The sequence below is a fragment of the Ciconia boyciana genome, chromosome 5 (genome assembly GCF_034638445.1).
Source record: "Ciconia boyciana chromosome 5, ASM3463844v1, whole genome shotgun sequence".
Taxonomy (NCBI): domain Eukaryota; kingdom Metazoa; phylum Chordata; class Aves; order Ciconiiformes; family Ciconiidae; genus Ciconia; species Ciconia boyciana.
The window spans coordinates 71,700,221-71,715,099 of NC_132938.1; the positions used below are offsets into that span (position 1 = coordinate 71,700,221).

At 40.3% G+C, this 14,879-nt stretch overlaps 1 protein-coding gene across 6 annotated transcripts in view; it reads left to right on the plus strand.

Annotated features, from left to right (window-relative positions):
- The window catches only part of ELF2 (E74 like ETS transcription factor 2), a 39,788-nt gene extending 28,803 nt beyond the window's left edge, over positions 1 to 10,985 (plus strand). For 4 of the 6 annotated variants that reach the window (XM_072863474.1, XM_072863479.1, XM_072863476.1 and 1 more), the window contains 6 exons: positions 273 to 386; positions 1,408 to 1,581; positions 3,629 to 3,715; positions 7,889 to 8,081; positions 8,474 to 8,827; positions 9,270 to 10,985. In XM_072863474.1, the coding sequence (XP_072719575.1) occupies positions 273 to 386; positions 1,408 to 1,581; positions 3,629 to 3,715; positions 7,889 to 8,081; positions 8,474 to 8,827; positions 9,270 to 9,897 (1,550 nt within the window). In that variant the 3' untranslated portion in view covers positions 9,898 to 10,985. The remainder of the gene's footprint in view (positions 1 to 272; positions 387 to 1,407; positions 1,582 to 3,628; positions 3,716 to 7,888; positions 8,082 to 8,473; positions 8,828 to 9,269) is intronic. The other 2 variants (XM_072863475.1, XM_072863477.1) reach the window with 1 other exon arrangement.
- Positions 10,986 to 14,879: the final 3,894 nt, after the last annotated feature.

Sequence of the window (14,879 nt, forward strand, 5' to 3'; positions counted from 1 at the left end):
CCAAAAGTCTGCTTCTGTAAGCTCTTGAACACCTCATAGCAATGAGAAGCTTGGTTGTGAACCAGAAATCTGATCTAAGAAGTGACAGCATTGGTTCCGCTTGTCTCGTGTCTTCCCTAAACGTTTCTGTTGACAGGAAGATATAAAAGGTGTGAAGACACCTGGCAATTTTGGGGTTTTCATGTTTAAGATTGAGTAGTGCAGTTGTACAGCGATACACGCAGACTTTTGTAAGTAATCTGTTCTCATTATTTTTTTTTCTCCCTCTACAGTGGAAGCATCAGTTCATGGAAGTAATGTGCACTGCACGGATAAGACAATTGAAGCTGCAGAGGCCTTGCTTCATATGGAGTCTCCTACCTGCCTGAGAGATGCCAGGAGTCCCGGTATGTCAGCCACAGTTTCTGCTCCGTGAGCCATTTCTCCTTCCACTAATTAGTAAAACAAGCAAACTGGGAAACCTGCTTCTGTGGAGAACTGTATGCCATTTAAAACATTTTCTTGCTTATTTCAAAACTACTGATTTGTTTGAGTTTTTACGTGATTTCTCCACCCTGTAACAAGCATACTTATAGATTAAATAATTTATCTGAGAGAGGTTGTTGGGTAGAGATCCTTGAGTAGCTACACATTTGAAATGAACTTTTCTGTCTGAACGTCAGGAAACACTTTTTCACTGTGTGGGTGACCGAGCACTGGCACGGGTTGCCCAGAGAGGCTGTGGAGTCTCCATCCTTGGAGATACTTAAAAGCTGTCTGGACATGGTCCTGGGCAGCCGGTTCTAGGTGGCCCTGCTTGAGCAGGGGGCTTGGACCAGGTGCCCTCCAAAGGTCACTTCTAATCTCAACCATTCTGTGGTTCTGTGAATTTGACTTTTTAAATTGCTCAAATAGTTATTTTAAGGCAAAAGTATTTTTATCTGTTTTTCTATTTTAGAAAGAATATCTGAATACACTGTGTTGCAAAGTTTTATCAGTTTAAAAAAACAAAACTTAATGTTGATGATCACTTTAACTTGATGTTCCTTCTGAAGTTACTTAATATATGTTGGATGAAATAATGGTCAAACTGAAACCCAAAAGGTACAAAAGAGGAAATGGAGATTAGAATAAGGATCACAGATTAAGCTCTAACTTGTTTCATTTAAAGTTGAGTTTAGTTCTAAAGAATATTGGTGTGGTATTTGTCTTATGCCTAACCATACTGGCAAGTGTGCATGTTTTTGGGAATTGGATTGATTTTCTAGGTGACAGGTTGTTGGAGCAGAATCTTGCTATACTATTGCATATGCTTTTTAAAAAGTAATTTAATGTAAGAGACATTAAAATAATCAGGTAGAAACTTCATCAGATACTCTTTTGTTTGTTTTTTTTTTGTTTTTTTTTTTTTTCCTTCTTCCCTCATAGTGGAAGTTTTTGTCCCTCCTTGTGTGTCAACCCCAGAATTTATCCATGCGGCCATGAGACCTGATGTGATCACAGAAACTGTAGTGGAGGTATCAACGGAGGAATCTGAACCAATGGATGCATCTCCTGTTCCAACTTCCCCTGATATCCATGAACCAATGAAAAAGAAAAAAGGTAGGTGTGGTGCTCCATAGGAGCAATCTCAAAATTTATTTCTGATGTGCACTGCTGCAGGTAGTGCAGTTGATACTGGTGCAGATAGGTTAGATGATCTGATTTGTCTGCTCATGTAATCAGACTGATTGGAGTCTGAAATGTGAGTTCTTAGAAAATGAGTCTGCGACAAGAAAAAAGAAAAAAGTACCAAGAGAATGGGCTTCGCCAAGCCATAAAGGAAAATGATGTCTTCATTGTGTTTTTTAAGCACAGTTTACGAAGTGGAGGAAGGGTAGAGAAGGATTCAAAGAGGACTTGTGTGGGTAACCATTGGGATCTGAAATACGGATATATTTGGAAAGCGGGTGGACTCGGGGTTCTTCCAATGAAACGGCAGGGTAAATACTAACTTACAAAACCATAAATCAGTTCACAAAATCAGTACGAGATCTTCCTTGTGAGAGAAGTATCTTGTTTGTCTGATCGGCATTTCTTGGAGGAGAAACTATTCAGAACAGTGTTTGAGTTCTAATCATTCAGCTACTGAATGAGAGATTCGCACCTGGTGAGGTTTCTCTCTGGTCTCACAGTTTTCTTGCAGGCATCAATACAATTCACATAACTATAGGAATATTGTTTTATTAGAGCTTCCAGACATGCTAAGATGGAATATTTACTTGCAATTTAGAGGAAAAAAAAGTGCAATGTAGTGATAAAGTGATGTAATCTAGGATCCATGAGTTTTAGATTTAATAAAAACACACACATAACAGATAACTGTAACTCTACTGTAAATTAAATAAGCAAGAAAAGCATGATTAAAGCTTTCCTGTAGCTGTAGTAATACACTGTATTGAAACTATTTCTTTATGTTCCACTGTCTGTTTGAATGGTCATTACTGGGCAGATTGTGTTACAGGGCTGTGCTCAGGAAGTTCTGAAATTTTATGAAGGTTATTTTGTAAACATTTTTTTCCTATTACAGAGTCCAAATCCCTGCTCTTAAGTGTGTAAGGTCATTCAACCACAGTTATGGAGCCATAACTTTGGCCTTCTTAGTTAATGCCTTTTGAAATTCAGTGTTTAATGAAGAACATTGTTAATCAGCAAAAATTAATGCTCTTGTGCCTGAGGTAGGAGAGTTAATTGTTGCTGCTTGCCTTCAACTGAAGGCAGAAGCGTGGACTGTTGACAGCCTGCTGCCGTGGGGTATGATCCTCTTCCCTGCTTGGGCCTGTTTACCTTGAGTAAAAAGGTCACTGAAGTGTGAAAGGATGAAGAAGCTTCAGGTCTTGCTGGGAGAGGATTTCCCTGGCACAGGAACGTAGTCAGCTCTAAGCCTGCTGCCTGCTGAGGAGTCCCCTCCTAAGTGTCCTTGCAGGGGCAGGCGGAGGGTAGGAGGAGGCAGGTGGGAGCCCAGCGAGCCGGGGCAGGGCAGCCCCATGCGCGGGCAGCAGGCAGCTGGGGGCTGCGGCGCAGGTAGGCTTCCAGCACCGCCCAGAGCTGTCCTGCATCGCTGAGGCTGCGGGTGCTGATTGTAGCCGTCTTAATGCTCTGCTGGATGTGAATCCAGTGCGGCACCACTTGCATGCTGAGTGGAAGCTTTTATCTATAGCTTTTAACGGACAGGTGCAAAGTGGAAATGAATGTTTACGATTTCGGTAGTAGAATTTCTTAGGAAAACTGGTGCTTTGATCAACATGCATAGTAGAATACCAAAAACAAAGCAGAAGAAGAAATTATATATTTCGTAGTAAAACAGACACTGGATTAAAAGAATGCAAATAAATTGAAGTTTTACTTTATCCGTTTGGTGCTTACCTCACCTGCCATTAACTTGCCTGAAATTGAGCGAAATCTGCCTTTGAATTAAGCAACCAAATGATGAATTAAACTGGATGTGCAGTAGTAGTAATCTAAGAATTTAAGTTTATCCATAGCTGTAGCAAGGAAATGGCAGGGAGAAAAAATGCATGAACTACTTCTTTCAGCAAAGACAAACTATAAAACACTTTTATTCTGCATATGATGAATGCTTTTTTTTCCCCCCATGTTTTATGTGCAGCTGGCCGTAAACCGAAGACCCAACAATCGGCTATATCTGATGGGTCTCCAGATCTAGGTATAAAGAAGAAACCTAGAGAAGGCAAAGGTATATTTTTCCATTTATCGAGTCTTTAAAATTATGCGGTGTATATGTATTGTATCTGTCACAGGAAATACACAGATCTTTAAAAGTTTGGTGGACGAGTTTGCACTGACTTCATTAGAGTTTTAATTTTGTTTAATGTCTTCAAACTTGTTTGTACAAGATCTAGCACAAGAATGTGTGGAACTGCTCTAGAAGTGCCCTGTAATAAACTCTGCAGTTAATAGGCTTTCTGATTGTTAATTTGCTTTGCTTTGTGTTTATTGACTCATGCTGTCTTTTGTGTTGTGTGTTAACTTACTGCTAGACACATGATTTGTTAAGCTACTGCTGAAAGGCTTGTGCTCAAGTAGAAGCAGCGTATGGGTGTTTGTAATGGTGATGGCTGAAAATATGTTTTCTTAGTTGATTGACAAACTTCAGTGGGAATATGTTGCTGGACTAAGAGATTCAGTTTGGCTTAAGGGGAAAAAACAAATGGTGATACATTTCTTTACTGGTTGAGTGAGGGATTTTGTGCAGGAGAGTCATACAATCCTAATGTTTCTCCTGATAAATAGTAGGTCCTTTCTTGGACTCCAAGCCCCTGCTATTCACCCAGCAGGGAGACAGACTAGGGCATTTGCTCACAGGTTACCTTTGAGTTGGTGTACAGTGTATCAGCCCTTCCCCTGGTTATAGGTGAAAAATGTGGATCTCTTCCCCACTTACTGCACTGAGAGTTGTTTGGAGATGTTGCTATGGCTAGGAGAAACACAGTTTAGTGACTTCAGTGGCAGCATACTAGCTGAAAGAGTGTGCAGGGTTCAGCTCCACTATTATTTTGGGATTTGTTTGAAAGCAAGATCTCCACTGTTTACATAATTCCTTATCTGGGTTCAGCTCCTGAGTCGTCACATTTGTCAGTAGGGCAAGGAAGAACGGGACTGACGTCGTGCAGATGTTAGCTCGTGAAAACCAGCGCAAACAGTAATTAAACTTCCCTGGCCAGTGGTGCTGTCTTCGGATTTGAGTGTAGCAGCGGACCTCAATGAAGATCACAGATTTTGCATCTGCTGTACTTAAAAGTACACCTTGTTTAATTTTCTTTCTCTTTTGAGTATTCTTAAAGCCTTCTTAGCTTTCTTTCTAATTCTGATTTTGCTATTACAGCTTTCCATTATCTGAATAGTACTTGTAAAGTGTCTGAGTTCCTAGTTTGCTGCACAAATAACTTTGAGAAAGAAGGCCTGTATTTCTGTCTCCTCTAGTTTTTGTCTGTACTGGTGATTTCACTCTACAACTGTTTGCTTTATGAAGTGGGAGATGGTACTGCTTTGGTTTTTGGGTTTTTTTTTTTTTTTTTATTTCTGTGGACCCTCATAATGATCTACTTACGTCTCTTGTTCTCACAAGGTATCTCATTCCATATTTTACACTACAACTGTCATAAAATACATTTTTTTTTTTTCTTAATGTAGGCTAACTTGATGTCCTGCAGAATATTTTGTTACTGGATTTATTTTTTGTTACTTGTTTTAAAAAATTACTTGCAAATATAGGCTATTTTACATGCAGCGTGTTTTTGGAAAACCAGGAATAATTCCTAGAGCTCAGTACTGTCAGCAGAGTTAAGTCATGGAGGAGGAGGACAGCTGGTTGTGCACATTTGGAAAGGGGATCGCTTGTTGTCCATTAAGGTACTCCTTCCTTTGTGCATTCCTGATACTTTCTGGTGCAAAGTGAAGCAGCTGTAAATCTGATTTAATTGTGCCCTTCAGTTTATTATACAGGAGAAACTGGAGATGTCTCAATATTTTTTTTCTTAAAGTGAGATAGTAGTATTTTTTGGCCTCACATAGTGGATTGGCAGTTTAGGCATGGTTTCTCTTTCTGTATTTTGTTTTTCACTTGCATAAATACTCTTTTTACAGTGTAGGCAGTTGGAGGGAGCAAACTGGCTTTGAGCCTATCCACGTAGATGCTGGTACCAATGCGACAGTTCATTGATACACATGATGCCTTGTGTCATTCACGTACTTTCTGGCCATTAATCCTTCTATTTTGAGATGACAGCTAACATTCTTCAGTAGCTGGCAGCTGTAATAATCGGCTAGCCACAAAAATTTCTTTCATTGTGCAAAATCTACTCTGTGTTGAAGTTAAGATAGGTAATAATAATGTCTAGCTCAGTGGCCGCTTACAGTACTGGTTAGCGTGAGACCTTTCAGGAGTGGAGATGAGAGCTGTATGCTATTAAATAAGGCTTCTGTCTTCCTAGCAAGGTGCAGTACATGTTTGTCTACCAGGCTGGACTTAGGGATGCTTGAGTGGCAAGAATGTAAACCTGTTTGGATAATACGTTTTACAGCCATGTCTTTCTCTTCCTCAGGAGTCTGTGAGCTTGGATTCATAGTATTAGGAAAGTCTGGTTCTAAGGAGAAAGGGTTTAAAAATGGTTCAAAATTGTATTAAACATTTCTAAAAGAAGCTTTTTATGTTAAATGCATAGCAGCTATAGCTGACACAGCAGCCCACCTGAAGTATCACTGGGTCTTACTGGTAATAGTAGATGGCTTCTGAGTAGTATAGGTATTGCATGGTCCTCCTGTGGAAAAAAGTTGTTATTTAGGTCAATATAGAGTACGAGGGAAGAGAAGAAAACTGCTGAGTTGGCAGCACTGTTCCTGCAGAAAAACTAGGCACTTTCAGGAATGATTTCTCTTGAAGTTCCTGTTTACTTCCTAATACTGAAGCCCACTCATTTTTGCAAAGAACCTGTTGCAGACCTACAGCATTTGGCAGTGGACCCAGAAATTCTATTTCTGAGGAGCTAAGGAGAAAAAAAAAAAGGCATTAATTCCCTAAAATCTAGGATGATTGCAGGATTCCTGAGTTCTCTTGTGGACTCTTTCCTCATATAGGACCTATTCAAATGTCTGTGAAATCCAGTAGAAGCTGGGTTTTGGTAGCTGTTGAGTCAGTACTTTTTAATAAACAGTCAGTGCTGTTTATTAGAGCACGCGGTGAAATGCATTTATTCTCTGTCTATGAAGTGGTCTTCCAGAAGATGGAAACGATAATTTTTTTTACCCTTTGAGGTTTTTCAAAGATAGCTAACTTCTTGGAGACTGCAACAGTGGTCTTTAACCTGCCTTAATGTATTTTAATTGTCTTCAGCATGGCATAACAAACGGTATGCTGGGCCACTAAATCTCAGGAATTAATGACCTTTTTTCACAAAAAAAAATTTAATATATTTTTATTTGGCCCATGTCACCTCCTGGAAGCGTGATCAAGTGAAGAATTGGGATCAACATTCTGAGTTTATTATTCTTGTAGCTCTTAGTTCTCCCTTCTCAGATAACTTGAGGAATCTTCTCCAGCTGTACAAATTGGAATGTGATCTAGTTTTTTTCTTCTGCTTCTCTTCCCCTTTTCCATAAACCCCGTCTTGGGGCTCCTCCAGTGGAAATGGTACACCTCTTGAATACCTGAGAAGTACATTAAATTCTTCTGTAGGCTGACTTCATTCTGTATCCCCCGAATTACAGAAAGGTACATGGGATTTCTTCCATATGAATACTTGTAGCAAGAGCTTGGACTGGCTTTGCACCTAGAAGGACGTCGGTCGCTCTGAAACGGATATTTGGGAAGGGTCAGAACATGGGGCTGTCACTAATCAGTGTGAGAGCCCCAGATCCTGGACAAGAGGTTACGTTACAAATTTACCCTAGTTGAGATGGTTTGTTATTGAAGGTTGTATGCCTTTAAAAAACTACTTACTTATATCCTCTTGTCCTTTGGTGGCATAAAATGCACTGGCATTTCCATTCCCTGTTTAAGCAAATATGAGAAGAAAATTCTGAGCTCTCGTCCCGCCTCTGCTGAACAGATGTAGGTTGTAGTGACTTGGAACGCCCTCCCACACTTCTTTTCAAGAACTGAGAATGGGCGCTGGATTGCACAGGCTCCTGTGCTATATAGCAGATCACTTGGATTAGCTCCTTTCAGAATGTAAATATTTATGGAAGCTTTATTAAACTTAACAATGAATGAATATGTGCAGGTTACATTACATACCATCCTCTGTGTAACATTTGCTCATAATGCAGGTCATTCAGAGTTACCTATATATGGAGAACTTTGTTATCTTTAAAAGTGGGTTTCTAATATTTAAATGCTTTCTGATTATAGGAAATACAACGTACTTATGGGAGTTTCTTCTGGACCTTCTCCAGGACAAAAATACTTGTCCTCGATATATTAAATGGACTCAGCGAGAAAAGGGAATCTTTAAACTTGTGGACTCGAAAGCTGTCTCCAAACTATGGGGAAAACACAAAAACAAACCTGACATGAACTATGAGACTATGGGAAGAGCTCTGAGGTAAAATCTCTTATATCCTTAAGTTATCTACTATAATTTTAAATCTGATTCTTAATTTTGCCTATAGAAATACAAGAGTTCTGAAATTTTAAAAGCTTTGCCCTCTCGCTTAGCTGTTTAAAAAGCATCAGAGTCTTGCAGTTCCTATTGCTTTTTATGTTACAGGTTAATTTGCAATTTAATTCCTGACGTATGTATTTAAAAGTTCAGATTTTTTCTCAGCTAGATCCTTCAGATACTTTGCCAGTATGCTCTGCCAGCTTCTTTCCATACCTTCTCACATTGTAAGTTTTACTGTGGTTACTTCAGATTTTCTTGTTAGCATAGAATGAGGTTTTTCCTTTAAAATCTGTCACAATGTTGGTCACTACTTAATTGTACTTTTCTTGCAGGTATTACTATCAAAGAGGAATCCTTGCAAAAGTTGAGGGGCAGAGGCTTGTATATCAGTTTAAGGAGATGCCAAAAAATATAGTTGTCATAGATGATGACAAAAGTGAGTCCTGCAATGAAGATTTGTCAATGCCTACAGATGAAAAGTCATTGGAAAGAGTGTCATTATCTGCAGAAAACCTTTTAAAAGCAGCAACTTCTGCACGTGGAGGAAAAAATTCCTCTCAGTTAAGCTGTACCAGAACAGAAAAAGCAGTCACCAGAGTTGTGAATATTGCCTCACCAGCGCATGATACATCATCATCTCGTCCCTCAACTACCACTACTACTGTCCCAGCAACGACAGCCCCCAGGTTTGTATTAATGTGGCTTGGCCTTGTTATTTGCTAATGACAAGCAATTTTTTGGTTAGGAAGCTGTCATTTAGTTTTTTGGTTTATGTTTTAAATGTTGGAAATCGTTTCTGATTTGCAAGCAGCAGTATAACATGGTAGAATACTATGAAAGTCTAGTTTATGAAATCAGAGCCAACTGTCCATACGCTTGCCCTCGCACGTATTTTAAAATTAGAGAGAAGGAGGGGAAAAGAGAGAGATGAATGCTGCTAAATTTCCAGAGTCCTATGGCTAGATGTGCAAAAGGTTTGGGTTTTTATTTTGGTGGGGGTTTTTTTGTTGGTTTTTTTTTTTTAAAGAACCATTTAAAAATCTGTAAATCCTAGATTTGTCTATCCCTGTTGTCATCTCTAATGGTGCCCTGTGTTTTGGCTTAAACACACACATCTTTGTTTTGCAGGACTGTACGCGTGGCAATGCAAGTGCCTGTTGTAATGACCTCTCTGGGACAGAAAATCTCAACCGTGGCAGTGCAGTCAGTAAACGCCGGGTCACCGTTAATAACCAACAGCAGTCCAACAACAGCAACAACTCCAAAGGTAGTAATCCAGACAATCCCTACTGTGATGCCAACCTCTGCGGAAAACGGAGACAAAATCACGATGCAGCCTGCCAAAATCATTACGATCCCTGCTACGCAACTTACGCAGTGTCAGTTACAAACAAAAACAGGCCTGTCTGGGTCAGGAAGTATTAACATCGTGGGAACCCCGTTGGCTGTTAGAGCACTAACCCCAGTGTCTATAGCTCATGGGACACCAGTAATGAGACTATCAGTGCCTGCTCAGCAGGCGTCTGGCCAGACTCCTCCCAGGGTGATTAGTGCAGTTATAAAAAGTCCAGAAGTTAAATCAGACACAGCGGCTTTAAAACAGGAACGTGAAGTGAAAACACTGCAGCTGGTAAAAGAAGAGAAGCCGGCAGATGGAAGCAAGACTGTGACCCATGTAGTAGTAGTTAGCACGCCCTCAGCTATTGCCCTTCCTGTAACAATGAAAACAGAAGGAATCATAACGTGCGAGAAATGAAGAGTAGGTTGCTTCCAGCATGGACTTCTAGACTGTTACGGTTTTGAATATACTGACATAATTGGGGGAGGGAAGTGGATGCGATCACCAAGTCGGAAAGGAGAGTTTTGAAATGTTAATAAACATGCATATGTTGAAGACTTACTGGAAAAAAAAAATTGTTTTCCCGTGTTTCAGTGGGAATTGAACCACATTGACAAAAACTGCCTCTTCCAGTTGGGAAACAGCTGAACCTATGGAGAAGGAAAGATAGAGGGACTGAAAAGGGACCAAACAGTTCACTACGTTACCCGTTACAGAGTTACACTAAGACCTGGAACACTAAAAGAGAGTTGTGTGAGAGGTTTGCCTTGGTTTTTAGCTTTCAGGGGGAGAGGAAAGTCTCATTGTTACAAATGGCAAATTTGATGCATTTTATATGCATACCAGCAATTACTACTGTGTGCCCACAGTACTCAACTGGTGCTATGTGAAAAACTCTGCTACTAGGTATTGTAGAATGTGAAATAAAGGAGAAGATTAAAGAGCTTCTAAAAGAAGACAGAGACCTAGAGGGATTTTTGTATCATACAGCTTAAGCAGATTCAAAATGAAAGCCTTAGACTGATTTTCAGTTATCTTTCTTGAAATAAGCTAATGGCTTGTTTGTGTAAAGCTTTTTTATTAAAACAAATTTTTTAAAAATCTTGTACCTAGCACAGTATTGTTATAGAATTATATGTAACATATTTTGTATGGTAGTTAAAAGTCTGTCTAAATTTCTTAATTGTGGACAAAATAGCAGCAGGCTTTCCGCCTTCTGCTGTAACATGCCTGTGTCTCTCACTTAGCCTTGACATCCGTGCATACATTTCAGTTTCAGCTCTACTCTGTCACTTGAAAGGTCACGCCCAGCATGAGCTTTTGTCAGGTAGTTCTAAACCTGTAAATTTTTTTTAGTTGAAGTTAAGAGGGAAGTACCAGTGTTCAGAATGAACTATAATAGTTTGTATATTCAACATTTGAAGTATATTCTATTTTGTTGTACTCTTGTTTCAAAGTGTATTCAAGTAGGTTTTACTGAAATATAGAAACGAAATTTAATCGTGTTTGGTCTGCTTTTTATTTTTTATTTTTTCCTTTCAACCTATTAACCTTCTTTTCTGCTTATTTGAAATCTTCCAGGCATTCAGCCTAAGATAGCTGATACAGTGTGGAAGTTTGGAACTCCTCCCTACTGTGGTACTCCGAACGGCTGACCAACTCTGCCACACAGTATACTGAAATATTTTTCATTGAAGTATCTGAGAAGCTTGCGGTAGTTGGTGAGGTAACGTCTGACAGGGGTCTAGTTCTCTTATGCTTTTTCAGGATGGTGAGCATATGCAGTGTTCTTGCATTGTGGCTAATCATGAGTGCTTGTGGAATAACTTGAGTACCTTAAGAAGTTATTGCCCTCCAGCTGACAGGTGATAACTTTGTGTGCACTCTCAATTGTTTTAATGCAAAGAAGACAGGGTTTGCTTAAATGACTCTGTGAGTCAATAACTTCTAGAGCTTTGTGAACTACCTAACTGTTCCTTCAGCTACACCTTAATTTCCTAAGACGGCACTGCAAAGGAAAGGCAGAAATGAGCAGACTTCGCTACTCTAGTGTACTAATCTCTCTGATGACCTCATAGAGGCAAGTAGAAAGTACCAGTAGGTAGAAACTGTGGAAAAAAAAGAGAAATACTAAGGTATACTGCTGGTCCTTTTGATGTTGTTGCCATTGACATTTCCAACTGTTAATATTTTGGCTTCAGCACAAATACATGACTTTAGGTAGATTCTTTTTTTCTGAATGAAGTAAATATCTAAACAGGTTTTCCATTTATAATTGTACTGAAGTTATGGGTATCATGATACATTACTACAGGGTAAGGCTCGGGTGAGAACACGCAGTACACAAATTGCTCCATAGTTGCAGTCCACGTGCAAGAGTTTGGCTTAAAATAGATGCAGGGTAGCTTGCCCTGTTTTTGTGGGAACCACACTGGCACTACAACAGTTAACTAGAGAAGCAGCACATCAGCTTGTGGGTAGGCAGGTGCCCAGCATCACCCCCAGTTCCTACTGAGATGCCCTGGTATGTCTTCAGAGCAGGAACTCAGGTAATCTTGAAATAATTTAAGTCTAAATGACCATCTAAGTACTTCATGCCTGGAGGAGCAATTTTACCAGAAATCTGGAACTGAGGTCTTCAGTAACGATAAAGGAGACCAGAATTAAATACTTATATTGGAACTTATTTTTTCCCTTTAACTTTTAATACTGAAAAAACAAGTTACCTCTAGAGTCCTAGCAGTAAGCCCCGTTCTTCCCTTTGACTGGTAAGAAATGTGGGAATAGCTCCATGCAGCCAGGCCAGCATAGGAACTTCAAAAGTCTTTTCAGAAAGAGATTCTTTTTCATAGTCTAAACAGGGAAGCAGAGTTTAAGAACAAATGAATGAACAAGCTGAAGCAGGTAAAAAAGTGTGGTGTAGAAGGCAGCAATCCCTTCCACCAGCAGTTAACCCAAAGAAGCAAAGGTTCTTGCAGATAAGCTGTGTTTCTGGCCTCGGGCAGAGGACAAAGACTCCTTCACAAGAGGAAATGTAGGAGAAGGAAGAGGATTTATGTCGCCAGGAAACAGGTAGGACAGAAAGGGAAGTAGGGGGAAGCTGGGCAAAGGATTGACCAATTTGGTAATCTGAGAGGCACTAATGTTCTGGGTACAGGGAAATGGAGCAGTGTGAAGAGAGGCAGGTAGAACAAATTGGAGCTAGAAGACAAGAAGAGAGGAAAGTAATAGCATTTTAAAATCCACATTTGTAAGTCTTTTGTGTAAGAAATCCTTTTCTAAATGGCTGTTATTTGATTGTATATGAGAGAGAGATGCTGCGTCTCAGAGCATGAAATGTCTGTCTCTGGAGTATTTGTAGTTAAGACCTTTCCAACACCTAATTTAGACACACTGGAAGTCAAATGGGGACAAACTATCTTCCTGGAAATAGATAAGGATCTCCAGCTGATCACCTCCTTCTCTTAAGTTAGAGCCAACACTTCATCATGTCATGGTAAAAATGAAAGGAATGAAGGCACACATCTCTGCTACTGGTGAGATAGGCAGCTCGCAGCTGTGCTCTGAGACACTGCTGTTGCTGTTGGTGCTGCATCTTGCCACAGAACTGGTGATGGTCCTTTGGCTCTCTCCCCTGGCCACCTGGCGAGTGGCACATACGCTACCGGCTGACAGAGGACTTTTATCAGAAGTTTGTTAAGCGCTGCGAGAATCTCAATCTGTATAAGGATGTGCTGTAACTGAAATGGAAAGGGTACTTAACCCAGCTTCAAACAGTGAAGCCCCTTTTTGTTAACCTTTCCTTGTATGCCTTTGTACTTCTCACTTTTTTTTCTAATTTAGCTGCAAGCTGTAAGGACAGACAGGCTTTTTGTCACAGTCAGGTAGTGATTTCAGCGTATCTGCTTAAGCACAGCTCTTCAGCATTGTTTTGTGTGCACGTGGTTCCTCTGAGTTGTTCTGAGATCCGGTTGTTCTTCAGAAGTGGTGTGCAATCTAGGTAACAAAGCCATGCTTCTTACAAGAGGCAGCCTCTCCCTGGGGATTTCTACAGACAAATGTCAGAGGGGCAAGATTCCCCACCTGTAACTGAAAGTCCCAGATCATTCTCTGGGTCTGTGCAAGCTCGCTGTTCAACACGCTGCTTTATGCCGACATAATTCATTACTGTGTGGGCAAGAAATGTTTTTACTGGTGGTGTTGGAGGACATGACCTCAGGATGAGGGAGCTTTGGTCAGGTTTGTAACGTGAAACGGACAAAGGGATGCTAAAACACTGAAGAAGTTAGTATCTAGCTATACTCCTAGACTTCTGCAATCCTGTTGAAAAACCTGTTATTTTGTCCACGTGTGAAAGCGGGACTAGCTTTTACATGTGAAGCTGGTGGCTCATGTAGAAGAGTCCAGGCTTAACTCATCCTTGGCAAGTAGTAACTTTCCTAGATGTATGAGTGGAATGAAACTCCAGTGTGAAATGAGCATGCTTTATACAGAAGGCATTGAGACATATACAGCCATGGTATCACTGATTTTACAGATATAAGTACAAACATTTTTATTTTTCAAATAACTACTGTGGTAAGTTAGAGGAGGGACAGGGTAATGCTGTGTAATCCACAGGAAAAAAATTAACTGTGAGTTGCAACTCAGAATAAAGATCTGAATATCAGAATTTCTGGGTTGTGGCAAGAAAAGTTGAAAGGGGAATCCCGTCCCGGAGACCACTGTTTTTGTTACTCTCTCTTGGACAAAGTCCATCTTGCTTAGCAAAGCATTCTGTGCCTTGACACAACTCAAGCAGTCCGGGTAAAGTGTGCTGCAGGGAAGGCTGAGCTCTTGGGATCCTCTGCTAATTGATTTCATCAACTTGAGGACTTCAGAGAATTACATCTGAGCTGATCGAGGATCATGGAGCCAGGGGCAGTCAAGAGTTGATGAGAAAGTGCCTGAAAGTTGCCTGAAGCTTCAGTTCTTACTCACTGTGACAGGTGCAGCAGGGATCTCGGTTACGTATGCAGATTGTCACAGCCAGAACAAGCTAAATTCAATTTCTGCCTCAGAGACAGTTCAAATAGCAGGTATTAAGCTTATTAAGTGAAGAAGATCCAAGTGACACTACCTACTTCTGATGTAATTGTTCTCCAAGAGAGAGAGTGTTTTAATAAGCTTGCAACAGCTTCTGCCTTTCAGCAAATTAAGTAAGTGGGTCATTTCTTCCTTCAGCTAGCTTGAGGGTGAGGGAAACCTGTCGCTGCTAAAGCTAATGCAGCTTTTATTCAAGATTAGAGCAAGGGATCTGTTGAGACCTTTTTTAGCCTTGGTGTGCTTATAAGGCAGACAGCCACAAGACGACCTTTGAAGACATTTTTACTGTACGAGTCATACTGCTACACAGGAAA